Below are 27510 nucleotides of genomic sequence, written 5' to 3' on the forward strand. Positions count from 1 at the left end.
CTGTCGCTTATCCACCTCTTTTCTTTCCTTTTTGTTGTTCCTTTGATACGCTATTGAGCTTAATAAACAAATAAATGTTGGAGAGTTTTTACTAGTGGATGACTTAGAACAAATAGGAAATTTAATGTACTTTGTTCGCATTTATATACAGATGATACATATGTATTTATTTAGTTTTAAAGGTGTACGCATAAAATACAACATTCTGTAGTTTCACGCCATGCCATGCGTTCATACTCCTTGTAGCGCTCGCTGAGCTCGCATGGAAAATTGCAGACATTGTATTACATTCATCACATCCCACCGCTATCTTGTACTGCTAAAAGTTATCCCAATTTTTTGCATTCCATTTCTGTCCATCAAAAATAAAAGTTTCAGTTGATATTAATAGGAAGACGTATTTCTGTACCGACCTCTTTTTTTGCAGAGGTTTGATTACTACTTTTTATTAGAAATTCTTTTTCGAACTTAGCTATTAGCAAAAATCCTCGAATCCATTGATGTGGTGGGAACTTGAAGTATTTTTGGTACTTTAAAGTATAGTTATGAGTAGTTTTGATTACTATGGATTGCAGGCTTGAAAATATGATTTTGTTTGTAAGGTGTTGGTTCGCAAGCCAAGTGAAAAAAAAGTTAGTCAAAGAATCCTTCGACTTCCTGGACTATCGACGTTAGGTGGGAAAGAACAAACGCAGATGTGAAAAAATATTTAGAAAAGACGAATACGCATTGACGTTGCGTAGCCGTGTGAAGTCGTAAACGTAGCTTATTATGAGAAAATAAACGGCCAAAAAAGAAATACATCAGGCAACTAATTGTAACATCAAACTTTCCCCATTTTTGGTAGAGTTCCAGTGGTGAACATCTCTCCTCCGTGCGTCTTCCATCGCGGTCTAAAGAGGTTAGTCAGCTTTATTCAACGTTTCGGCTGCAACCTCATATTTACTGCTTCTATGCAGTGACATTCGCCCTCGTTCTACTTAAGAGTAAAAAAGGTGGCAGATGTTTCCGGCCGACATCGCCCACGCGTTTAGCAATCGCTATCAAGCCTCTCTCCTACTTACTGGGTTGCTGCTGCCTTGAGCCCAGAACATAGTAGCTTAGACTGATCATCAGAGTCACACGCTGCTCTCGCTGTCAACTGTCGCCGACAGAGGATGAAAAGCTGAGGAGGCCGACGAAACAGAGGGCGAGCGAAACACTACGCGATCTGCACACTGTGACGGCAGCCATGCGTGCTGAGCTACTACTGGTGTTCGTAGCAAGGTGAGTCACAAATTTCGTCGAGAGGTGACACTAACTTTTTGTTTGATGGATGTTCTTTCTGCTACGCTTGATTGTCTGACAAAACAATCTATCTACCATTTTTTTATGCACCCACTTGCTTTTTTTCCGAGGCCTCGAACGTTCTATGTATGTATGATTTCCAAAGTTGATTTCTCAGGTTATGACTTCCACAGGCCTTGCTTCTTTGGGATGTTAGATGTCATAGTTTGGTTTTTCTGTAGTTTTCTGAAAATATCTCTTACACCCTCAACTCTCAAATTCGATAGCTCTCACCGGACTTTCCATCGCCGTGTTCACGTAACTGTTCTCCTTTTGAACGACTAAACCATTACTCGGTGTAAAAGGAAACTAGCTTGGCTTGCTCTAACTCCCAAGAGAAAAAAGTTGTACCATTTTTACTTTCATGGTTTCACTGGTTATTTCCAGCTCTCTCAGTCAAAAAGCGTTCCGATCACGACGAATCGGCACCGAAGGGCAGGTGATCTCGAAACTGCTCACCGATTACGATCCAGCAACTCGCCCTCCAGTTCGAGGTTGTCATCCAGCCATAGAATTCGTTATCTGCTTTCATGGGTGTAAGAATTCCGGAGCATCCTGTCTTTCTAGTTATTAGGAACTAGATAGAATTGTCAATTTTTATTATTATCAAAAATCACGATTGGCCGATTCACCTTCACGAATTACCTATTTTTGCTTGGATTAGTATTCTTCCTCATTCATTTTCTTCAGACAATGCTGACCACTCTTCTATTCTTGTGATCACAAACATCTTTATCAACCGAGTCACATGGCAAGATAATCGAGCTGTATGTTATTTTTTTACAAGAGAAATGAGCCATGTGAATTATTTTTAGAAATTTTATTACGAATGTAATAGCAGGCTCAATATTTTGTCACAAAAACATATCATGCTTGAGAGACGAAACGGCGCGCTTTTTCCGCAAAAAAACGTTCCGATGTAATCTCAGGTGTTTCCGATGTTGAGCGATGATGTGGTTGTTAAGGTCCTCTTTCATGAGGAGGACCTCAGAGCTCGTTAAAATTCAGCAATTGTCAGCTGTTGAAGGAGAGATAGTTTGCAGGAGGTCGACCTATACCTCAGACAACAGTGGGAGGACGGTCGTCTTCAGTACGATGTTGATCCACGAGAGGAGATCGAGCAGGTACTTTCTGGTCTGAATTGCACTCTTGTCCATGCTTACATTACACATGCATATATGTTTATATGTATATGTGTGCATAATTCATTTACTGTGAATGCCTAAACAGAAACCTTGGTTGTATAAGTCATCCATTTTCTTTTATTTTCATTTTTTCGACACGTTTACAAATCTGCCCGCAAAATCCAGTACCTTCGCACGTGTCTGTACCTCAGAGTTCCTGATCTGTTTACATTACCTGCTGAAACAAAAAACATGAGCACTGCTTGCTCACGCCCGTTGGAAAACCTCTGACTTGGTTCATACGGAAGAATCCGTACCTTTTTGTACTAATAAAGCGTATCGTTAATATAAAAGTGATGGTATCTTCGAGTTCTCTGGACCCATTTTTTTAAAGCTGTATTTGGCATACGTAGGATAGACTTACCTGCTGGATACCATCTTCCTGAAAAACACATTATTCTTGCTTCCTTTCTGGAAGCTTTTGTTGTAGCTTTTCCGCTGCTTCAAAAATTGCTTTATTTTCACTTTAATGACATCTTTGTACACTCTTCAGCGTGGGCGTTCTTAGTACGAAACTATAACTACCGAATCCCAAACGGTAAACTCCATAATAATAAGGTGTCAAATTCCATTACCACTGAATCTGTATGGATTCATAAGCCAAGTGAAGGAACAAAGCTAAGAGTAGAGCAAACAGACGAGTAAGCCCTTCACTGACAGCTGAGCCAGTTTTTGCAAGGCCTGAACCAACTTTGTTTTCACCCTATCATTCCACAAAATGCACTTTCAACGCACATTCCTGCGGCATTCTACTCAGTGGGACTCTGTGGATTGAATATCGATAAAACGAGTTTTTTTTTCCAAACATTCAGGTATCCATCCCGAGTAATCGCAAAATATGGGTGCCAGACACATACTTCTCAACGGGTAACGAGCTGCGCAGCGAAAACCGTCAAAGTCTCTTCGTCGAGCCTTCCGGACACGTGCGCTCATCGCAACAGTCAGTGTTTTTGTGTCTTGTTCTACACACTACTAGCTGACAGTTTTTGTGGTGCTGGGTTAAAGTTTGCGTGGCGTTGTTAGGCTGTTTATTCGTACACTATAGGAGGCGTCAGCTGTGCTCCGTTCTCTCTGCATGATGTGCATTTGTAATGCTAGAAAACGGCCCCAACGTTCGCATGTATGTGTTTCTGGGAATATGCGCCCATGATATTGATATCCGTAACATTTGTGCCTATAGAAACAACTGGACGAGAAACAAAAGCTTACACGACTGCCAATACTTCAGCCAAATAAAACGCGACCTAGCACATGAAAACCGAAAACTAATGAGATCAGGTAAAGATCAGGTGTGGAAACAACATTACTTTGGTCCTTGAAATCATAAGCGGAATAACCCTTGGTTCCCAATTTTCCTTCTTCTTTGTATGGTTAATCGTTTCATGCGTTTCATATGTAGGTAAATATATTATAGTAGATATTATAGCAGCACGATTTTTCTCCACCTCCACTTCTCCACTTCTTAACCGCTGCTTTTTTCTGAACCCGTTGGAAACAGCTCTAAGACTGCTCACTATCGTTTTTCAGATTTCTTTTAGCACTGCACATTCTTAGGATCACGTTGGAACAGGCATATGTTCAATGATTCTTCACCTGCCAAAATGCTTTCCAGGGAACTTGAAACTGCGATGTTTCAAAATTTTTTATATCCGCCGGCTTAGGCAGAACTAACTTGAGAAGTGCAGGTGCATCTCGAAATAAATTTGAAACGCTTTGAGCATATGGTAGGCCATTGTGACGAAACGAGCAGCACTTTTACCTTGTGGAGACTGACTAAAACTTCCAGGCAGTGTGGGCAAGTTTTGTTTCGAGTACGGTAGTCATTACGATAAACGGTAAAACCATCTTCAGACCCAAATCAGGAAACGATTCTTCAAGTCATCGAAACTGACAATGACCTTAGGAAGCAAACACAGAAAGTGGTTAGACATGGCTCATCATCTATGCTGCTCAAACTCATTATCGCTCTTCCCTTCTCTGAAACGGCTTCGACTTTAAATGCAGGTTATCACGAAATTGACGTGGTGCACAAACCCCACAGTTCGAGTCAGAGATTACGGAAGCGAGCGAAGCTCCGCTTACCTTACTCTAATCGTCGTAAAAAACGACATGGAAGACGGTGTTCTTTCCTTCGAAATCAGTTGCAAGGCGCCCCTCTTGCGCACGCGCCGCGTCTACGAGCGAACGGTCGAGTTTTACTCGAGTAGGCTGATGAGGTCTCCTCACCAAGTAGAGTATGTACCTTTACCTTTTCAACCAAGTACCTTCTCAAGTAAAACCAAAGAAAAGCCTGCTAAGGAGGCTAAAGCATCTGCAAAGGTGCTTATTCTAACCCTCTACGTAGGACGTAAAGCTGTTCCGTTTCATTTTTCTGGACGATTAGGGGGAATTGAGCGGAACCACGCTCGTCTCCATAATATACAACCAGTACTCTGCGTTTTTCCTTGGGTTTCCATACTGAGTCAATTTCGTGATACACTGCATCTGAAGAGAGGCGGTCCAGCCGACTACTGGGTTCAGGGTCCGGTAAAGGTACAGATGCGCGAATGTATGAGTAGATTTATGACCTCAGACACCTCAGACTGATCGTGTTGCTTGTTCAGAACTACTCGAGTAGTCCTCATTTTTGCCCATTGCTTTTACAACACTTGGTTATCTGCAAAGACACAAGAATAATGAATCTCAGAATGGCTGGAACTGCCAGGCACCAGTGGAGACGGACAATAAGACCTTCAGAGCAATGTAGTTGTCCATTGAACGAAATGTTCGCTAGGCATAAAGTTGAGTTTCTGATTGCTCGAAAAGCACTAAATCTCACTTATAATGTGGTCTTAGAAGTTTTAGTCTTAAAATCCTTGTTAGACACTCGTAATTTATCTCGTAACATTGATGACAGCATACCACAAAATTGGTGATGTTGGGACCTCTCCTTGAAAAGATAATGTTAAATCTGTTGATTTTCCCTGATTAGCCCATCCAGTGGCATCAAGGTCAAGCGTGGTGATGGTATACGACACTCCTACTCTTCCTTCTTAACGTTGCTGCCAAGCCAATCTAGTGTACTGTAAATTTCATGTGTTTCTGAAAACCAAGAACCAAAATTAACCGAGGAACAAATAGCAAATGTGATATTTGGTGGCTGACGAAAGCGAAGATACACCAAGTAGCAGAAGAAGCAAATTTGCTTAAGTGTTGTTGGAATATTGGTATTAGAATATTTCCATTACGACAAAAAAGAGAAGAGCAGGTGCGCAGGTAGAATTACGAAGGAACAACGTAAAAAAACGGAAAAATCGACATTTTGTTTCTTCAATGTGATAATTCGACGACACAGGTTCAACACCCGCTGATTCAGATTTTTGCAAAAGAGTGAGAAGCTTGAAATCACCTCTAAATTAAGACGACGTAACGACGGCAGTTAAACTGCTGAACACTACGTATATACTTATACATAGGGTTCAGCAGTTCAACAGTGGATTAGATGGAATTTAATAACAAAAAAAAACTCAGATTCTGTGTTTCTGTTCTGGTAGATCTGGGGGATCGTGAATAACTTCGTTATAAGAGGATCAAAAGGAATATTTTAGGGAATTTTTAGAGAAGAACAAAACATTCAGAATACTTTTCATTCCACCTCCCAGCGTTTTTGGAATTTAGATGGAAAAAGATAGGGAGAATGTCATTGTCATTTTTCCTCTCTTTTTCACACCGAAATGTTGAAAAAACGGTGAAGTCTGGAAATCTCTTGATAGATCATCTGATAGATAAAGTCTTCGGCTATAAAATGCTGGAAGGTAATTTGCTTAGCACTAAGTTCCTCAGAGTTATTGAATTTTATTCAAGATCATTCACTTTTCAACGCGCGAGCGAAAATCGAGATTTTGGGAAATTTTCCCATTCCAGAAAAAAATGGGCGGCTTTTTAAAAAGCACCCATATATTCGAGCAGAGGGACTAAGAAAGCACCTATGTGCAAAATCTCTTTTCCGGACTTGTTCTTTCGATATTCGGATGGGAAAAATCTACAAAAAGTCAGGAAATTTCAAACTTTTTCATCTAAATTGCTTTAAAAAAAACGAGGAACTCACGAAGAACATCAGTGTTACTATCTTGCAGTGCAAACCTTCCTCTATAAAATGTCATCCGAACTATTTCTCCAGGTTCTCTTATCATGAAGTTATTTACTATCTTCCCGACAAATCAATTTGCTTTGAATTCTTTATCTTTTAGGAGTAGCTTCAAGTTTTTAACTTTTCTGCAGAAATTCGGTTCAGTGGGTTGTTGAACCTCATTGGCGTGGTCCCATTATTACAGTGTCAACAAGTCGTACATTTTAAAAACAGTGTTGCGTCTTCTGTACTTTTCTGTTCCAGAAATGCCCAGAAACGGAATACAATATTTCACAACATACGTAATTATTTATTATTATTTAATGTAATATTCTGTAATGTACGTAATTATTAAATACTAAGTAATATTTTGTCCTGGCCATTATGCCATCCTCCATTCACTACTGCCCACTGCACACTCCATTACGACCTCCGAACGGAAAACAACAATCAAACCTTGATCCTGGATATCACTTGAACAGGTCGCTAGGAAAACCGCACCGAATATCGTCACTTCGCTCACTGACGCGGTGCGTGTAGAAAAATGGCGAGTTATAGGGGGACCCGTAAGAAAACGCATACACAAAGGGCGGTTCCCACGTCGTTTTTCAGACTGATAGGGGAAAATGGTAGTGGATATGGAATCTAGACGCTTAATCTTATCTTTTCGCGGAAAGATCCCAACATCGCCGGATTTGTGGTATGGTGCCTCTAAACGGCAGCAACATGGAGTATTCTCGGCTAAAATGTGTTCAACAAAACCTGCAAGAATCATCTACTGCAGCGCTGCTTGTGATATACTCCCTCTTCCCCAAGCCTTCCATCAATCAAGTTCCCATCGCACTCACCAGATTCGTAATTAATCATAATTTACCGATCATATTCAACACCTACTTCTATCAATGTCCACAACCGTTCATCAAAACAAATTCATTCCAGAAACACAATGTAGAAGTGGAACTGTAGAAAATAGGGCTAAGAAAAATGTTTGTAATTGTCTGTGCCTGTAAAAATTACTGCAGTTACTAATTGATTAATTAATTAATTAACCTAATTACTCCTCTGTTAATGTCATTTCAGAAGCAAGAGTAGATGGAATACGCGACTTCTACAGACAAGTCCTTGTACCATTCAACTCAATTGTTTCCTTGCTACTGAAAACAACCATCCCTCAGATGAAAATTATGGCAAAAAAGTGTCCTAGAAATAATTAATCAAATTATTACGAAGATCAGATAGTAGCAGTCCTTAACTTCCCGTCATTCGTATTTTCCACAACAAATATGTCAGTTTTTGTCTGCCTCGCAATATAAGAAGAAATGCCTTGTGCTAATCGCAATCACATTTTTTCCAAGATGAAAACTAGCTCCACTCGACGTAAAGTTTGTTCAATAGGGTGAACGCGAGCATCTGTCGCAACGTATGGTTCACCTCTGCTTGACACGCACAACCCCTTCATTGCCTCTTCTCTCCGCTCTGAACTCTGTTCAAATGTGCGTTGTGCTCATCTGGACACAATCCAGTTCATGGTCTCCTAATGTTTTTCGAACCAGGTCCCCATTGTGGTTGCAGAGTTCATTTTTGCAAAGAAAGTCTGCAAGATTATTGGCTCTTAGGATGCTTTTTCTCGAAAGAATCTGCCACCTGGCGCAGACGATGTCACAAAACCACCTTTTTGAAAGCTTTACGGCCCTTTTGTGCTATGCTATGCTTGATGCGATGTTTTAGGTGGTGTAAATTGAAAAAAAAAGATTGTAGTGCAGAACCCTCCGAAGGACGAAAACAAAAACTCAGATTTTAGTTTTTCGGACCTTTTTATGTTACGACATCTGATATAGTTGAAAAGATTTTTTATAACCACCACAGGATTCGCAGTACTACAGTAGTTTGAGTAAAAATACGTTTACCTTGGGTTGAAATACGTTCACAACATCTTTTGCAGAAGAACACTTGACGTGCCGGTGACATACGGGAGCTCCTTTCCATTTCTAAATCGGAAGTCGTTCACTCTTCGACTCGCCAGCTGTTAGTTTGAACACGCTTCCAATGGCTCCAAGAAAATAAACTCTTTTCATTCCAGACGCTTATCCACTCGAAGACGTCGTTTACTTATGGGCGAATTCTCCACCATTTGTGAATCCTGTTGAGGTATCTCTTAACTGTTTCATTTCTAACTCCTGAGAAAGTTTTCGGAATACAAGTTGTTTTCGTGGAAATCTATCCTTTGTATAGGTTTCCGTGATTGATGAAGGACGTAGAAATACTCTTGTAAAGATTTCTCCACTAAATAAGAGAACGATCTCTTTCTGCGTTCATCTCTCGAAAATTCTTCAATTCAGGTGTCTAACGATTTGCTCAGCGGCCCTATCACTTTCGAGGAAGCCAGTGCTGGTGATTGCCTAGGAAATTTTACCCTTGGTAAGTGTCAACCATATTAATGAAAATTCAGTTCATTTAGGTTTTCATGTTACAGTACAAACCTGGCTACACTGTTCCACTTTTACTATACTAAGCCTAATATTTTTCAAAGGTAGCGTAACATGAAATTGACGTAGTGAGGAAGCCTAGCGGCAAATATCCAATAGCCTAGTGGTACGGGTTTCAGGCGAATAATGCCTATACGGGGTCGTAGATTGTGGGGAAGAAGATGATTCCGTTCATCTCTCCCTGTAGCGGTGTAAACGGACGACCGAAACGCTGTTCCTTACGAAATTTTCTGTTGCAATGCGCTTCGTTGCGCATCGTGTTTGGATTCTAATGTACCTCGTAGGAACTAACGCCATTCCCACGCCGTTTTTGAGAGGAAAACCATATCGGGGCCGCAAAAGAGGTAGCTTTTCAGAACCCATGCTTTGTATCCTAGTTCTGCGAAAATTGTCTTCGCAGTTTTAATATGGAAAAACTTTCCATAAGAATCATCACCAGAAATGATCCGACCCAAGAAGTGGCACTCTTTTTCCTTCTGTTGTTGTTCATGAGAGACTGGAAGGAGAGGTGGGGCACACTCATATTTCTACCCCGAACTCTGTGTATATTTCCTATTAGGTTTCGGCACTACGTCACTCTAGTGATGCGTTGCCTTTAAAAATGGTCTCGGGAGATTTATTTCGGAGTTAACTACTGAGAGAACTACTAAGCCCTTTTCGATGACGTCATTTCATTTCATTACCATTTCTGAATGCATGAGGTCCACTTCCTGCAACACCACCTCTATTCCTTCCAGTACTATCTAATTGTTTATTTACTTCTCTACTTAGTGTATCGTAAGTGGTCACGTACGTATGATGGTTTGATTACCACGACAGTTAAAATCTCAGACAATCTTTCAGTCCAGGAAACTACCTACAAATTTAGTGGATATGATAGAGTAGCGCAACATGATTTTTTTCAGATAAAAATAATCAGTGCCCGCAGCATTTCAGGCACATATTCATGCATCGATGTGGTGGTCACGTTTGCCGCCTCCACTTTCGGTTCCTTAGTGTCGTGGTTCTTACCTACTCTGCTCTTGGTATTGCAATCTCATTATTTTAAACTCCTTTGTAAGTTTGTATTGAGCAAATTTATTCAAGGTGGTAGCCTCATGGCTGCATTTCTGGATCCATGGCAGTTGGTCAGTGCCACGTACGATTTCCGCTGCAGTTCCTTTCCTCATCTTCGCCATCCTTTTTGTAAGTTTTCACGTGCGTTGCACTTTTTTTTGTAAAGCTCCAGTAGGAAAGACACTGAATTTGGCACTCAACAGTTCCACTTACCTCTCTCTCCTCTCTTTTTCTCGCAATCAGCGCTCTCTGCTCTGACATGAAATTGTGGTAAAGATTGCACTAAATGTACTACTGATGTTAATGTGAGCAAAAAAAAAAACTGAACGTAAGCGTCCTCGGTTCTTACTTGGCAGCTTATCTTAAAACTTTTCGTTCAACAAAGTATTTTATAGTTACACAACCCATCCAGGTGTTCAACAATTGAGTATTGACCTTGCTTCTATGCGATTTTAAATGTTGCATAGGTGAAAAAGTCGCTAATTATGTGTTTTCGTGGGGAACGAACACCAATCTTCCTTCTGGATGTGAGAACTCTCAAAGAATACAGGAATTACTGCGCAGTACTAGGCAGTGGAGTTATTTCGTTAATCCCCTTAAACCAAAACTAGATTTTACATCTTGATGTTTGAATGTTTACTCCACATCCGCTTTTCGTTTGCCCCATGGAATCGTCGCGAAGTGTCCTGCAGTGCACGCGCGGCGCATCCGTCGCGACGTGCTTAATTTACAATCAAATACCAACATTAAAGGCATCATTCCACGAATCTGAGGTGGTGCAGATTTCAGGTGGAGTATTCGTATACGGGATGGGAGACTACGGAGAGGGAGGTGATTCCGTCCATTTCTTGCTAATTGCCGTAAAAAACGGCCCGGAAGATGCGGCGCCGCACAAGACTGGCGCGCTCCAATCGAACCTCTTGTACAAAATGGTGCGCCAAAACGAATGAAGCCGTACCTTCCGGGACGCTTTTTACGGCAATTAGGAAGAAATGGACGGATTCACTTCCCTCTCCGTAGTCTCCCATCCTGTATACGAATATCCCACCTGAAATCTGCACCATCTCAGATTCGCGGGGTGATGCCTTTAACTACAGCTCTCCTTCAGCTCCAATAAAACGCTCAAATTTATGATAACCAGTTCGAGGTTCTTCTCCAGAAAGCTATTTTGAATATGAAAATATCTTGTCAATGGAAAGCGAGCGATGAACACGCTCGCTAATTCTAGATTCTGATCTTTGAAACAAGAAATTTGAAACAAGAAATTTGTTACGATTCCAGAAGCTGTGTTGACTGACTCTTGGCGAGTTCCTTAGTCATATCCTCAATAATCTTTTTTATCTACTATTTATTTCTATCGACAACTTTCCCACACACTTTTTCTTGATAAATAGATTCGCACAGGGGAGAAAAGAAAAGAAAGTAAGCAGTAGCTTTTTTGAGGAATTCTTCGTTTCTGGTATTTTAAAATTGTATTTTACCACGAATACTTCAAGATTTCCACCAACTTTTGTGGTCGACAGTATTTCCTGCAAAGGACAATGTAACGAGTGGAGAAAGGTTGTGCGTCTACCCAATGACCCCAACCGCTCTGGGCAACGTTTTTCGTCCCTTTGCAGATGTGTCAAAGAGGGCGTCGGCTGCCAACCACCACGTCTCATCCACCTCATTCACTAAGTATTCACTGATAAGCTGATTTGCTATCAAGTATTTTCAACTATGAAATAGTTCCCGAAAGCCAAACTATCGTTAAAAATGGTTCCGGCCACCACCGTAATTTTGCGCCATCGATCCAATTGAAGTATTAAGGTTTTTCGCACTAGAAAACTAAAAAATAGAACATTACGAAGAACAAGAATAGTTGCCGCCCAACATTTTTTTTGCCAACAGCAGCATCTTTAAATGTACTTTAAGTTGAAATATTATCTTGTATCACGTGGTTTTATGAGAATTTTCTTCATTGCTACATATGCAATGTTTACTTCCGCCTACGACTTCCAACAGTTACGTCCCACCTGCCACTAATAAGAAGGATGTAAGAAAGAAGACTTGTTATGCGAAGTTGAACAGTTCAAGCGAACACTCAGAACAACTTCGAAGTCCTCTCAGTGTCATTTTTGGGGTCAAGTACATACTAATGATCTACTGAGCTAGTACTCCTGTATTTATCTGTTGGAAAACACCCGTGGGTGTACCAAAAAACAAAAAACAGAAGCAAGAAGGAACTGAGCTCGGTAGAATTTCGCCTAAGTTTTACACAGCAACGTTGGGCCTTTTTAGCGCATTGTGCGGTGAGATGACAGGTCATTCTTCCATTAGAGAGTGTGAGAAATCCTTACTCGAGATTCTCTACTCAAGCCCAGAACGGTACAGCTGAACAACGGTTACCAGTGTTTGGGTGAAACACTGCTGGAGGTGCTGACGAACTTTGCAATCCTAGAACTGCTAACCAGTACTAAGGCAAAATAAGGACCAATACGAATATCAGATTTGTCGAAACAAGATAGTTCTTTTGAGGATTAAAGACTGTCTTCAGCTCTTCCGACGTGACGTTGCAACTGCTACCCCTGGAGTGTGCTGCTGGTTCGCTTTCTGCCTCATTCTCACCTTCTTATCGTTGGTACGTTGTTCGATTGATGGCCAAGTTTGCGCAATTTTTCCAATCCTTTTTTTCTTTTCCGAACAAGTTTTAAGTAATTGTAACTAGGAAAAAATATTGCGCATAGTTTACTATTGCAGTCCATTGTACTGGTGATGTAATTGTAATGAAATAACGCATTTAATTGTAGTGATCCTTCCTTCGGAGAGTAATTAATTCAAGAAAAAGAGTTTGCTTCTTCAAAATAACATTGCAGATAGAATATTTCATCGTGATATGCTGTGGAATCCGGCGTTCATTTCGATACACTGCAAATGGTCATCCAGAGGAAAACCCTATCGGGGCCGCAAAAGAGGTAGCCTTTCAGAACCCATGCTCAATATCCTAATCCTATGAAAATAGTCGGCGCAGTTTTAGTATGGAAAAACTTTCCATAAGAATCATCACCAGAAATGATCCGACACAAGAATTGACAATCTTTTTCCTTCTGTTGTAGTTCATGAGAGAAAAACTTCACGATGAAGTATGGGTCGCAATCCTGCTAATAATTCTGACAAACCAATGTTGTTCAGCCAGTTTTTTTCTCAAAATTTTTTCCTGTAGTTTCGTACCGCGTCCTGATACTGATGAATTTGAGCTTCCTAATTTATGCTTACGACACGCCGAGGAACGCATAGTCGCCGCCGACTGTGCTCAACCGTATGAGCACGCGACGCTTCCGCATCGCACCCTCTCTACTTTGCATACATTTTTTCCTTCCTTTTCTGAAACAATTGTGCTCACGAAAACGCTCTGCAGCAGCAATCCATACTCTTCTTCCTCGAGTTATTCTAAAAATATCAAAATAGTGCCTACATTTATTCAGATACATGCACTTGTATTCCAGAGAATACTTTCTGATTAGTATAAACATGCATTTTCTTCTACTATCTCGCTAATAATTCTGAAGTGTACAAAAACTAATATGAAGTGGAAAATATGTTGGTATGTTGGTAATTTTGGTTCTCAAAGAAAAGCAAACCACTACGATTTCTGATAGAAACTTTCATTTTCACATTTTCAGACCTTGGAAGTTGCGTACAGCTCCAAATGTGCGAATATTAGGAACAACAACGCCCTTGATATCATCGCTCGCGTCCTGTTTCCCGTCATTTTTGTTCTCTTCCTAGTGCTTTACTTCATTTTCATAGTTTAAACATAAAGGCTCATCTCAACTGCTATGCATTCATTCTCTCTCAAGTTTGCTTTCGTTCTGTGCCTCCAGCCTGCTTTTTTTGCCAACACCATTTGCGACATAGACGTGTTCTTCCATTTACATGCTTTAAAAATTTCCTTTTGTGGATTGTCGTACGTTTTTTTCAATAATTTGAGTAACATCTTCAAATATTATTATGTTGTTTACAATAAACTATAAAAGCTCCTCTCTACTATTTCTAGTGGAAAAGCACCACAAAATTTGTGATTTTGAAAATCCTCTCTGTACAGACAGATGTAGTAGTAGTTTGCAGGAGAAGTAGTTGTAGTGTAGTAGTTTGCAGGAGAAGTACAGTGAATTTACAAAATTCTACTACATATCCCTAGTTTTTATTTCTCTAATTTGAATCAAATTCGGAGATGAGACATCCATGCCCAGGAAATATCCTAGACGTAAGCTTAGACACGGTTTTGATCGCATGATCTCGGAAGTGACGGCAACCACTTTCCTCCTTGGATGGTACGACACCATCAACAAAAAGCTGCACCAACGCTTCAAATAGCTGTGCAGGAGCATTAGAGCCTCCCATTTTTTTCTCAAAACAGGGACCATTATGTCTATTCACTTCTTCATCGCACGCTTGTTTGTGTTTTATACGGGTAGAGCTGATCGCAGGAGAAAAGAAAAAAATCAAAAAAATCTACATACATCGACGGTCCCACCTCGATCGCAACTGCTAACTACACCGTTCCGCTTTGAGCGCCACCGCCTACGCAACTGCGCAGACTTCAGGTTCTTCTGACCTAACCACATATTTACAGAACCCACTATGATCGACGTATGTGGAAACGTATTTTTCCGTTGTTTTCACGTCTACGCTTCTAATATTTACATGATACTGCAATTTGAGCTCTTTTTGCTCGACGTCGCCACCGGTCGTTCCACCCATGCTTCTCGAGATGTGGGTCGACAGTTTTGAAATGTTCGATCGTGGACATTCGCATTCTCGTCACGATATCGCAGCAGCTTCTCCAGTATATATGCAAAGGGTTGCATCACGTTGAACTCCTGCTCCGCAGAAACTCTGGAAGTGGGGTTTTGAAACTATTGTACAATCACGTCACCACAATTATTGCTCAACTGCTCAAAAAAAGCTGCACTAAAAAGAAAAAAAGCTAGGCCGTGCAATATTGGTCACTATCAACTGAGACTAACTATATTCTTTATTCACTTCTTTACAACTAAGAAGAGTCGCCGTATGAACGCCACATATGTCGATATAATTGGATTTCGCTCAAACAATTCTCCAGTCCTAACACGATATCAACGACCCCGTGAGCAAGTTTGTTCCTGAACCTCTGGGAGGCGCTCACTGGTCCTCTGTCTCTTCTACGTGTCGCTAAAGCAGTAGATATGATTCTCGGAGCACTGTTGCGCTCCTTCTGTACGGATCCTCACAACAGTTCACTTCAACGCGTTCCGCAGGAAATGCGCGTGCGTGTAACTGTAGGTACAATGACGTCATTAGTAAGTCTCGAACCCATACTTTCTGTGGAAAGTTAGTAATAACTCAGACGTAGTTGCCCCAAGGACAATGTCGCCGATTAATAATGACCGTGCGCAACCCTCGCGTGGTCGCATTTTTCTGATCGCACGTACCGTTCTTTTTGAATTTTTTGGAGAAGAATTTCCCAGCGCTCGTCACGCGAGCTTCTCGTGACCGGAGGGGAAAAAGGTAAAGAAGGGAATGTCACAGACAAACATCGTAATACCCACCAAAAGATCACAAAATGATAGTATCTGACATTCTTTTCGTTACAGTTTTTTCAACGACATTCTGAGTCACAGCCTAAAATAGATGTGGGCAACTCAGAGGATAACATTCTTGAGGGAATTTCCTCAAAACTCATCTTGAATTCCGGCGAATGTGAAAGGAAAGAAACTGTAGATCTCAGGGTGATGCATTACTTCGAATGATGTTGAATCTGACTCAGAACTCAAAAAAACGTATGCTTCGATGATTGCAATTGTCATAATTCATAACCGTTTACGGAACAGACGGGTTCTGCTGAATACTTTCTTTTTGAAAAAAAAACAGCAGACTTTTACAAACTGTCCTTGCCAAGAGAAACATTGAACTTGGTCGTTGTGGACATGGGAAGGAACACTGAAATCCAATAATTTTGAAGAGTACATAGTCCTGCAAGAGGGCAAAGAAATTCCTTCGGTTGCGCCTACCGATGAGTGTTTTGGAAATGTCCAACCTTGTTGACTAGTTGTGGCTCAATGACCGAAGACTTTCAACTTTCGATAAAGTTATGTCCAGAAAAGACTTGAACAGCTGACAGCATCTACATTTTGCAGGCAGAAGTCGTTCTAATGTCAACGGATTGGAGACGATAAATGATTTTTCTTGCGTATTCAACGCCAGTGTGAATTGGTACTTCATCAGGAAAAAGAAGGGTCTTTTCTTATCCTTTTCTTTTCAAAGGCTGCATAGTCTTTCTTCAATATATTCCGTCAAAATGTATAAAGATGGAACCGCGGTTTCAGCAGATTGCCCAAAGTGCATCAAGAGAACCATGACATATGTAGATAAACCACTTGTACACGATGATTCCATAGCGGGCTCTGTGATGCCGAAGCGAAGGATTACTGCATTTTGAACCACACCTATTCGTGAGCAGTTCGTGCCCAGTCGTCGTGTCAGCAAGCATTTGCAGAGAAGAAAAATAGACATAATCGGTAAAATGCGCAAAAATTGAAAGTATGCTCCCAAAAAGTGGAAATGAAGCTGGGAACAGTCCACATAAAATCCCAACAACCCCAACAAGTAATGTGTTGAAATCCGAGGATAAGCAAGTCCTTTTTACGCTTTCCACCTCATAATTTAAACCAAGGAATGAAACTCCCTTTATGCTCATGTTCTACTAGATCAGTTAAGTTTAAAAAAACAGGAATCTTCTGGATAACATGCACTAAACTACAAAAAATAACATGCACTAAATTTCGCTTTTCCATTAACGATATTTCCACACCAAAAAAAAGGGAAGGACACGAGACGAAATAATCGTTTTTCACTTGTACGGATTTTTGTTTTCAAATAGATACAAAATAGCAGACAATCGTTTGTTTGTTCAAACCTTGCATGGATGTTTCTGAAGAATGCGCTATTCGAGACTAAGTAGATTAGACCAGAATTTCACTCATGTGCATCAGTTCGGGAAAAGTGTAGTAAATAAGTCTGGGGAAGTCCTACAGCGAACTGGAGGTACTAGGAGGTGCACTCTTTTACCCACCTCTAGATTTAGTACTCTTACATGCGCTTTCGTTCCATAGCGCTTCGGAAAACTGACAACATTCACACAAACTTGGCGAAACTACGAGTCGAAAAAGCTGAGCATCTCCAACAGCTGCTTCACTGTTAGTATAATGCGGCACTAACTCGTCTCAGGCAACAAGAAACTATGCGCAGTTTGCGAAGAAAGGTTTATTGGATTATATATTAGATATTGTAATAGATTTTACATTAGACATTAGATTGATTATATATCACATATCTAATTATTATTAGATATTAATATTCATAAATTGTAATTTAAATTAGTAATAATTTAATTATTATTTGATTTTAAAATTCACAAATTCATAAATTGCTGTTTTAAGCTAGATTTCTAGACAAAATTTTGTCCTTTTCTTAAAGCGCTGTGAAACCGATGTGCATCATAAAATGCTACATCCAAGTTTAAGGATGACATATTACTTTCCGCATAAGGATTTGCTAAAGTAGTTGCATGTTAATTCGTCCTTGAAAAAAAGCGCAGGAATCTATGCATCGACCTAATACTTCCAGTTTTAACTTTGAACAGAAACTAGATACGTGCTCACTCCATCGTAGATAACAATGGATTCAGAGGAGGTTTCTGTCCGGCCTTTCCTATTTTGCTCGTTTTCATGAATAAGGTTAGTCAGAAATACATGGCTCACCTGTACATGCGTACTCGTGCCTTCGTAATTGCGTCTTCGATAATTTCTTTATTGGAGAAATTGTAATTGTCAATCAGATCAATTTTGTTCTCGATGATAACGACCGGCAGAAAGTCACAGTTCTGCACGCTGCGCACAATTTCCACAGCGTATTCGAAGCTCTGAAAAGAGAAGGTAACGCGTATCCAATAATAGGTAACAATTGGGGATAAAGAGGCTGGCGTTGGTCAATCCGCTAGGGATGCGCAAACGCGCTCACTCCTATTCAAAATCCTTTGAGGTTTACGGATGCGTGTCAAGGCTGTACAATGACTTGCGAAGGCTAGCCGATGTATCAGTTATCGTTTTTATCCTCCTAGACAGGTCTGATACCAATCTATCGAGCCCAGAGGGATGAAAGGCTTGGAAAGCACTGGGGTGGATTCGAGCCATCAATCTATCCTGCTGTATTTGCGAATACTCCAGCCTACTGCGCTATACCTGTGAGAGCACAAACATTCGCCTAGCTTCACCTCCACTCGTCACACATCCACAGTTTCAGTCGTCCAATCTTATGGGGTATAAAGAGTTCTGCCATTTGGTCTGTCAATCACCCCATTGCTCCTGAACCACTTGCTCTCCTCATTCGTAGAGACTGTTTCACGATATCGTCATGGTATTTCAAACGACGTCTTGAACCTTACTTGCTGAATATGGAATGAAATGGATGAAGTCAAACATCTAAGACTTCCGGCTAAACATGGAAATAAAAGGATTCTCGGTCTTTTTTTAAACTTTCCGAGAAGCCAGACCATGCATCATTTGCGTCTCACGTATACTTCAAATTTCTTTTCAAATTTGATATGTTGTCTAGAGCAACACATCAGAATTGAGAAGCCAGGAAGTCTGCACTGCAGATCTTTTTCCGATTTTGAATGCCGCTTCTTCCTTGATTAGTGTTAGAACGGTTAAAGAAAGGTAGTGGTCCTATAGTTAGCACATGAAAACCAGATGTGAAGGAGTGGAAATGTAAAACAAAAGCAAATTTAGGAACACTTATCTTACCAGAAAATGCAACGGATCTCACCTTCAAATCATCTGAAGCGAACACGGCGATCACAGCATCGAATTCAGAAACATATTCTCGTTGCCACTTAAAATCTCATCACATTGTGTTCGCCCGCTTTCTGCTAAGGTCACATTGTAACACATACATTGTCCTTCTTGCGAACATCAATTCGTATTATTTCCCCGTCTAATTTGAGGATACTTTTTCCTTCAGATCCACCACCTTCGAAGGAAAAGCGTGACAAAATGGTGGACTTTCCTGTCTAAAGTAGTAGAGGATAAGCTCCAAGTCAACCGTAATTATCCTTATAGAGTGCTTACTCACACCACTTCCGCCACATATGAGCAATCGGAAGTGTCTGTCATAATCGTCGACATCCATTTTTCCTGGAATGGGGGGGGGGCTTGTGACGGCGTCACGAACACTACCGTACTATTTGACCAAAGAAGAACATAGTGATAAATAAGTAAAGAACTAATAGGAGTAAGGAATGCGAGTTATACGAGTGAACAGCAAAACATTGAATTAGCAACATTCGAATGAATTACGGAACCTGCGGAAGAACAGTGCGAGCGTCAACAGGCTTAGATCATAGGAATGAAGAACCGGTATCGACTGTTTGAATAGAAATGAAGGGACACAAATGTCTCTTTAAAATAGTGTTACGAAGCAGACGATTTCACTGCCGCGCATATGAAGGTCCAAAAAATATGGAACAAATGATAGACGGTTTCCAACAGCCAAATTTTTAAAGGATGAACATTTAATTGCAATATTATAAATATTTCAGTTATTATACATATCTTTTGAAAATCTTTACTTCTTTCAAAAGAATTTCTCAAGTTGAAACTTCTAAACATTTTTCTCAATCGGAGAACAGAAACCAAAAAAAACATAATGTAAGACATGGAAATTTCTTTCTCTAATAATTAATGAATACTGCAAGTGTCTTGTTTCCTTTGAAAACAGGAAGGCTCTTCCTGTTGACTGCTCGTCTCTGCACCAGAACGCAGAAAAGAAACTCTTGCAAAATAATAGCAGTCGGAACTAAATAATATGTTTTGGACAAGGTCAAATTATACCGAAACGGAGCGTGGAACACATAGAAAATGATCGGAGAGAATCACTGAAATAGAACGCATTCCTTGCTTTCCAGAGGGTAAACGATCCCCGGCCGTCAAAACAAAATCAGCGCAGAATCGGCTTATGGAGGACCGCAAGCCGGTGATTTAAGTAGGACTAGTCGGCAGCTTGTATGACCAAAACAGCTTGACCTGTTCTTGGGCACAAAGAATCGGATCTGCCTTTGTTTCTTTAGTGAAGAAATTTCTTGGTGACGGTGTAAAGAGCTGATTCTTTGCATCATCGATGCCTTGGAGATAAAATTCGTATACGAGGCAAGCAAAATGCAGGATTAATAAAGAGATAAAAGAAAAAGAGAAAAGGTGAACTCATCAAGATTCTTCAGCTCTTTTCTCTTGAAGACACACTTTGAAGGTCCACGCGATTAACTTCAATTCAGAATCATTAGTGATTTGTGCATTGTAGCCGATGTACCCCGTCTGTACTCTGTCGTACATCTCAGCTCAAGTGGACAAGTCTGGTATCAATTTATCGACCCCGAAGAAATAAAATGCTTTGTTGACCTGAGACGGTTTCGTGCCATCATTTGTGCGATGGCCGGAAACACCTTTTACCACCCTCGAACACCCGAAAAGACGACGCTTATATTGTTAAATGAACTTTCGTATACTACCTTAAAAACTGTATTTGGCCCGTGTTCAACTCCTTCTCAGCATAAATCAGAAATATTTGTAATCACTCGGATTTGTTTTCAATACTCTTCTACTTAAATCTCACTTTTGTCTCTAACTCAGTGTTAGGATCCAAGCTAGTAATGGGTCAACAAAGCTATGTAACGTAGCAGTGAATACACAGCAAACGACCTACTGAGCTTCGTCAGCGAGAGGAGGGAAGGAGAGGGATTCTGTCTGCAGGCAGGACCGACGGTCTGCATGAATAAGCATACAGCCACCACAAAACAGAGTAAGAGTCTGAAGAACGGCAAGGAAAACAGGGCATCTGTGTTGCTTCGTGTACCAGTAGAGTGAAGGAATCGACACCAAGAAGTTAATTAGACCGAATAATGCGTCAGATTGGAGTCGCTGCTAAAGTGGGCGTGAAGTCGGCGACGGTTTAGCCCCGGCCACTGGGCGCAATAAATGTTGTCGCTGAGTCAGTGTATTACTTTCATCATATTTCAAACTATTATCTGCTAAGCAGAAATATTAATCTACTGTCGACAGCGCGCTTTTTTGCGTATCTCTTTATAATCGAGCTTTACAAGCTGTGTTTGAACAAGGAAATGATAGCGATAAATTATAATAAACTCGCCAGATACAAAAAAACTTTAAAAAAAATGGAAAATCATCAAAAATAACCGTTCAAAAGTGCGCGGATCAACGGTAAGAGCCGCATTGTACCACATTATCAAAAAAAAAGGTCGTCAAACGGTTGAATTCTGTGATATATATATATATATATATATATATATATATATATATATATATATATATATATATATGTCATCCTTCGAAAATCCTCAATTTTTTAAGCGCCTGAAAACATGGGAGAAAAGTACTTTTGCACGTGGAGCAGTGAAAACTCTTCCAGTGGCATGAGGGTTGAACACACCCTTCACCATTGCCGTTTTTCCTTATCCATAACAGACTGCAGAATATATCTGTCAAGTAAAACAGTAAATTGTCAGCGAAGACGGAAAATTGTCAATCAGCAAAATCAATTTTCGAGTTAATTGATCACATACATCGATTCACAGCACTTTTTATGAGGGCGCATCGAAAATTCAGGACACTTCGAAATGTTCCAAAAAAAAACAAATAGGCGAATCTATCAGAGACCAATCAAAAAAGCGCAGTTACGCTGCGGCGCATTAAGTTCTTCTAATAGTGCTAGCGAAACTTATGTGACGTTTTTCTAATTGTAAGTACCACAGTGTTGAAAGATTATCATAAGAAAGAGATGACCGTGATGACTAATTCACCTACAGATGAACATCTCTGCCGCTATCCAAGTTTTCTACCCAATTGCATCAGATGTACTTACCTGCTTTTCATCGCCGAAAGAATATCTTTGTTACGAAGAGGAATTAAAAACGATGGAGGGGCAAAGGGAGAAATAAAGTATGAAGTTGAGTTATCTCACATCTCATGGAACTTACTTTTGAGAAATTAAAATATGTGAAAGTATTGGAAGCAATCGAAACCTCAGAATGCTAGCGTTACAGAAAAGCTTATTTTGTAGAACGTGGACGATTCAAAACCTACCTTCAAACCTGATCTTTTGCCACGATAGATCTTCAATGAGCTGCAACCGATTTTCTGTCGCAAGCAAATCGTCACGAACTTTACAGGTCAGACGACGTCGTCTTTTCACTGCAGATAAGCTGTCATATAATATTTTACAATACACTATGATAAGAATTCTGCTGCCGCACAATACGAAGATCGCATAGCAAATTCAAGCTTCCGTTTGTGACTACAGCATACAGCTCTAGTTTTAATGAAAGTCCGACGAGGTGGCGTACCACCAAAAACCCACAGCCTTGAAATTATTATCAACCTTATGGCGAATATGGCGAATCCAGAGTTGAGTTGATTGCTCGACAATATACCTAAAACTACACTTCTCGAGAAAATTTTACACCAATCTATAGTCTTTCGAGAAAATTGTATTGTAGATATGTTAATGTTCTGTACACTTTCTCTAACCACCAACCAGTGATGCGGTGTCTCTACACCCCGGGATCATTAACATCAGTTTGACAGAACTTTAACGAGTACATTTACAGCGCACTGCAGAAAAAGAATGATCGATGCGTTTTTTTCAAAGCAAAACGAATCACAATAAGTGAATTCCGAAGAAATTATCTCTACCTTTTTCATGCATCTTACCCCTATTATTGACTATTGTGTATCACGACGAGATTTTTATTAGACAGTGCGCACAGTCGGCGTAAAACATGTTGTCACGGAGCGACATGACGCATCCTCACGAGCCTCGCGCACGAGCTTTGTCTTTGGGGAAATCTTGCTGACCCCGTACCTAATGTATTCGCCTTAAAGGCATCACCCCACGAATCTGGGGTGGTACGGATTTAAGGTAGAGTATTCGTATACGGGATAGTAGATTATCGAGAGTAGGGTGATTCCGTTCATTTCCTCCTAATTGCCGTAGAAAACGGCCCGGAAGGTACGGCTTTGAGCGTTCTGGGGCACTATTTTCCATAAGGGATTCGACTGGAGCGCGCTAACCTTGTGCACGCATCTTCCGACCCGTTTTTTACGGCAATTAGGAAGAAATGGCGAATCACACCCCTTTCCATAATCTACTATGCCATATACGAATACTCCACCTCAAATCTGTACCATCTCAGATTCGTGGGGTGATACCTTCAAGGAGAATAAATATTAAATATGGAAACTAAATCATCGGTGTCTCCTGTTCCAATCGCACTATTCAGTATTATTTTGTTACCACTCTGAACGCAATTAGTCCGGCTTTAGCTGAACTTCAGACTTCTTCAGATTTGCAGTACTCGTTTCGTTTGCTTTCAATGATTAATAAAAATTAATGTAGTGCAACAGATCTTCTGTCAAATTAAATTTGGATAGATTGGATATTATTTTCTCTCTAAATGCGTCAGTTCCACATTTAGAGAATATTCAAAGTTGATTTTACACCTATATACTTTCGATATCAGCCCCAATTCAAAAACATAATTTGAGGTATGTGTTTTTTTCTCTTTTTCTTCTTTGAAAAATTTTGCGCAGAATGATGTACTGACATGAAATAACATAAACATCATTATCGCACTGGTAATTATAATGTGCTTAACGTGAGATCACGTAAACTGTTAGCTACCATTTAATTTGTTAATTGTTTCCTATTTCTTAAGAAAAGATTCTAGCAGTCTGAGGCAAACATGCTGGAAAATAAATAAGGTGAGGAGTACATATGGTGAAACGAAGCAGATGCAGCTGTCACGACTATGATAAGTTCACAGCGTCTCATTTAGTTCTTTATATATCAACTTATTACGAGTTATTGTGCGAAAACGCTGCGCATATTCAATGCAGTTGAACCCCTCTACATTTGAATTCTGGAATTTCGTTTCACATATATGCCCACACATACACACATACAGACATGTACACATATAAATAAACACATAAATGCATACACACGCTCACACACGTAACTGAATAGACCCGTTATTACAACATCAGCCTGAACGTCCGGCTAAAGCCGGACTTCAGGCTTTTTTTGGTGTTCGCTTTGCTCCCCTTCACCGATCAATAAGAAATAACAGTAGCGACATTTTTTTCCGTAAAATTAGAATTGTTTTTTCTATCGACGCTTTCTTCAATTTTTTCACTCGAAAATGTAAGCATAGATGAAAAATTTTATGGTTTTTCCCTAAATGTACAGAATCCTTCTTCAGATACAGCAAAGCGTCGTTGGTATTGCCACACGACAGACCACTATGAAATATATTCTTTAAGTTTCAAGTTACAAAGTACATGAAAGAGCGTGAAGCATGAAGGGATTACGAACCTAGTCTCTCAAGCGGTGCTCCGCCCAGCTTTTATATCGTGTCTGCGATGAGTCACGACACTAAACGCGCAGGTTCTATATTTGGAGTACAACCAAACTTGATTTTACATTTATGTCTCTCTCAAAACTCCACAATTTGGAAACATTATTGAAGTATGAGTTTCCTCCATTTTCAACTATTAGCAAAGAATGATGTGATAACGTGAAATGACATGAATATCACTATCGTAATGATAAAGAATAACGTTCTACGTCAGATCGCATTAACTGTTGGCCACTATGTATTGTATTTGAGCAGCCGTTCGCGTGTGTTTCCTCTTTTTGAAGAAAGGGTGTTAGCAACATCAGGGAGATATGCTGCTGAATAGATATGCGAAGGAACCATCGAAACCTATTCTACCGCGTTGGGGCTTTCACGCACCAATCCGACGAAGTGGAATCCATCTTTCCCCGCTTTACTGGTTTCTGGCACTGACGCACCATTCCGGCCCCGTAGGACCCGTCCCGCACCATTTTACAGCTATCTGGCTCCGGTGCACGAATTCAACGCCGTAGGACCCTTTTCACCCAATTTTGCCGCGTTGGGGCTCCAAACAACAACTATGCCGTAGTATCCGTCTCCCTCTCTTTTTGAAATTTAGTGACTGAAACACACACATACACAGACGCGCACACGTGACAGAATAAGCCCGATATTATATACCATGATAGTTAGCGAATCTGGAAGTATACATTTACATGAAAGTTTATTTACCCTCACTAACATGTGAGAGGAACTAACTTGCCTCATCAAAGCTAACGTACATGGCTACATAGCTTAGTACAATGGTGAAAACGTGGAGTGCTCGCATATTCGGTGCACTGCAATGGTTCGACACCTCACCAGTGAGGAGTTCTCCATCATTATGGAGTATTTTCGTGACACACAGACAAACACAGACAAACACACGCACACGGACTAAGCGCGTTATTATGTAGCATCTCTATGCAATGGCACATCGCTGTGGGACCTAGCCGTTTGTTGCAGAAACATTTCCACTGTTCCAGAGCCAAACGAGTAAAAACGTATTTGCGCTGCGTGGTGAGTTGTCTGCGAACAAATTCTTAGCGGATGGCAATGTATACAATCAAGCCACTTTTTCGGTGAAGCGCGTTTATCCATCTGGAAGAAATTATTAGATATCGGCTCTGTTTCACGAATCTGGGATTAGCGAAGACCATCCGTTCAATATGGATCGACGATATCTGATTCGTGGAGACACACGATCATAGTTCCACTTCACAAGAAGTTATCCATCACGGGTCCAAGAAATTACGAGGAATCTCATTGCTTTGAGGTATGTATAAGGTCTTGGAGCGAATCATACTGGACCGACTTATCAGCGAAACAACGCAAATCGAGCAAGCCTGCTTTCGACTTGGCCGATCTATAATTGGCCAGGTGTTCATAGTCAGGAGACTGATCCAAATCCGGCAGCGGTATTCGAACCCAATGCAGTTAGCCTTCTTGGACTTCGAAGCCGCTTCCGACTCTTCGAGACTCATCGAGGGCGTCTTGCCAACGCTTACGAAGTACCATGAAAGTTCGCCTACTTGATAACATAGATCAACGAACAACTGCTTCAATTCAAACACCAGTCGGATGTACGACACCGTTTGACTGGAATAAGACAAGAGCAGTGGCAGGACCCTTTCTCTTCAACTTCGTTCAACGATGTCTTGATATTCGTAAAAAGCAGCACGAAACATCAACATGATATCGACTTTGTATAGAAGCTAGCTTCAGCCCATGGATTACACCTGCACCCTGATAAGTGCAAGCAGAGATGAGTTTCATCGAGACTTCCACCGGAATCAGGGTAAACGATCGAACTCGTAAATGAGTCAGTTCTGCTACCTGCGATGTAAGCTGAACAACGGCAGCTGTGAGAGCAATATACTGCATATATCGCTAAGGCCTCTTCAGCATTCAACCCTTTCACGGAGTGATTGTAGTCAAATCCCATCGCTTGCGAAGTTAAACTCTACACATCTCTTGTTCGCCCTTGGCTGGTTTACGTGAGGACTTCGGCAGCACCATCTACAGTGATGACGAAAATCGACTGCATGGGAAAGGAAACTGCTGAGACGGTTGCTTGGCTACTATTAGGTATGCCACCATGAACATCTTTATCCGGAACTCGATGTCGGCGGATGACACATGGAAAGTACCAATCTGACATCGCCGTCGAAAATGGCTGCAGAAAACCGTCTTCGCTTCTTTGGCCACATTACAAGAAGACCAACAGACCGCCTTGTTCAACGTGCTCTTAGAATTCTCTCGGATTCGAGCAGGGGTGGTGAAAGAGGAGTTGAGGAAGCTCGGTGTGGAAAGGTTCAGGCGAGAAATAAGATTTCTCAGGATATGGAATAGCAACGAAAGGATTAATTGTGTGCAAGCTATCGGTGAAGATCGAGTAGGTTTGGGGGAGCTATGCTCAAGGACGACGACACATATCAGCGAAGATGCGGGAATTCGCGTCAGGTGATGACATCATCCCGCCTATTAAACGCATCGCTCCACGAATTTGGGGTGGTGCGGGTTTCAGGTGGGTTATTCCTACACGGGGTCGTAGATTATGGAAAGGAGGGTGATTGCTTCCATTTCTTCCCAATTGCCGTAAAAAGCGGGCCAGAAGATACGGCTTCGAGCGTTCCGGCGCACCATTTCCTACAAGGAGTTCGATTGGAGCGCGGCAGCCCCTGTGTGGCGCCGCATCTTCCGGGCCGTTTTTCACGGCAATTAGGAAGAAATGGACCGAATCACCTACCTCTCCATAGTCTCCCATCCCGTATACGAATACTCCACCTGAAATCTGTACCACCTCAGATTCGTGGAGTGATG

At 40.9% G+C, this 27510-nt stretch overlaps 3 protein-coding genes across 4 annotated transcripts; 2 read left to right on the forward strand and 1 right to left on the reverse strand.

Annotated features, from left to right (window-relative positions):
• Nucleotides 1–1002: 1002 nt before the first annotated feature.
• RB195_019519 (uncharacterized protein) lies at nt 1003–13954 on the forward strand (the record flags this gene model as incomplete). Of its 2 annotated transcripts, XM_064187406.1 has the most annotated exons (14): nt 1003–1067; nt 1117–1266; nt 1714–1820; nt 2017–2093; nt 2370–2450; nt 3323–3450; nt 8561–8643; nt 8699–8766; nt 8958–9036; nt 10041–10129; nt 10191–10289; nt 12697–12780; nt 13016–13114; nt 13823–13954. In XM_064187406.1, the coding sequence occupies 14 exons, from the start codon at nt 1003–1005 to the stop codon at nt 13952–13954; spliced, it is 1341 nt and encodes a 446-aa protein (XP_064043286.1). The 2 variants fall into 2 exon arrangements, with proteins under 2 accessions (XP_064043286.1, XP_064043287.1); XM_064187405.1 differs by lacking the exon at nt 1003–1067 and having other exon boundaries at nt 1232–1266.
• Nucleotides 13955–14842: 888 nt separating this feature from the next.
• Nucleotides 14843–19370, reverse strand: RB195_019520 (uncharacterized protein; the record flags this gene model as incomplete). Its single annotated transcript, XM_064187407.1, has 5 exons — nt 14843–15038; nt 17942–18102; nt 19008–19073; nt 19135–19251; nt 19314–19370. 5 exons carry the CDS (start codon nt 19368–19370, stop codon nt 14843–14845), a joined length of 597 nt encoding a protein of 198 aa, XP_064043288.1.
• Nucleotides 19371–25965: 6595 nt separating this feature from the next.
• On the forward strand, nt 25966–26223 carry RB195_019521 (uncharacterized protein; the record flags this gene model as incomplete). The annotated part of the gene is made up of 1 exon (XM_064187408.1): nt 25966–26223. The coding sequence occupies one exon, from the start codon at nt 25966–25968 to the stop codon at nt 26221–26223; it is 258 nt and encodes an 85-aa protein (XP_064043289.1).
• Between the last annotated feature and the right edge of the window lie 1287 nt (nt 26224–27510).

This window comes from Necator americanus, chromosome II (genome assembly GCF_031761385.1).
Source record: "Necator americanus strain Aroian chromosome II, whole genome shotgun sequence".
Classification (NCBI taxonomy): domain Eukaryota; kingdom Metazoa; phylum Nematoda; class Chromadorea; order Rhabditida; family Ancylostomatidae; genus Necator; species Necator americanus.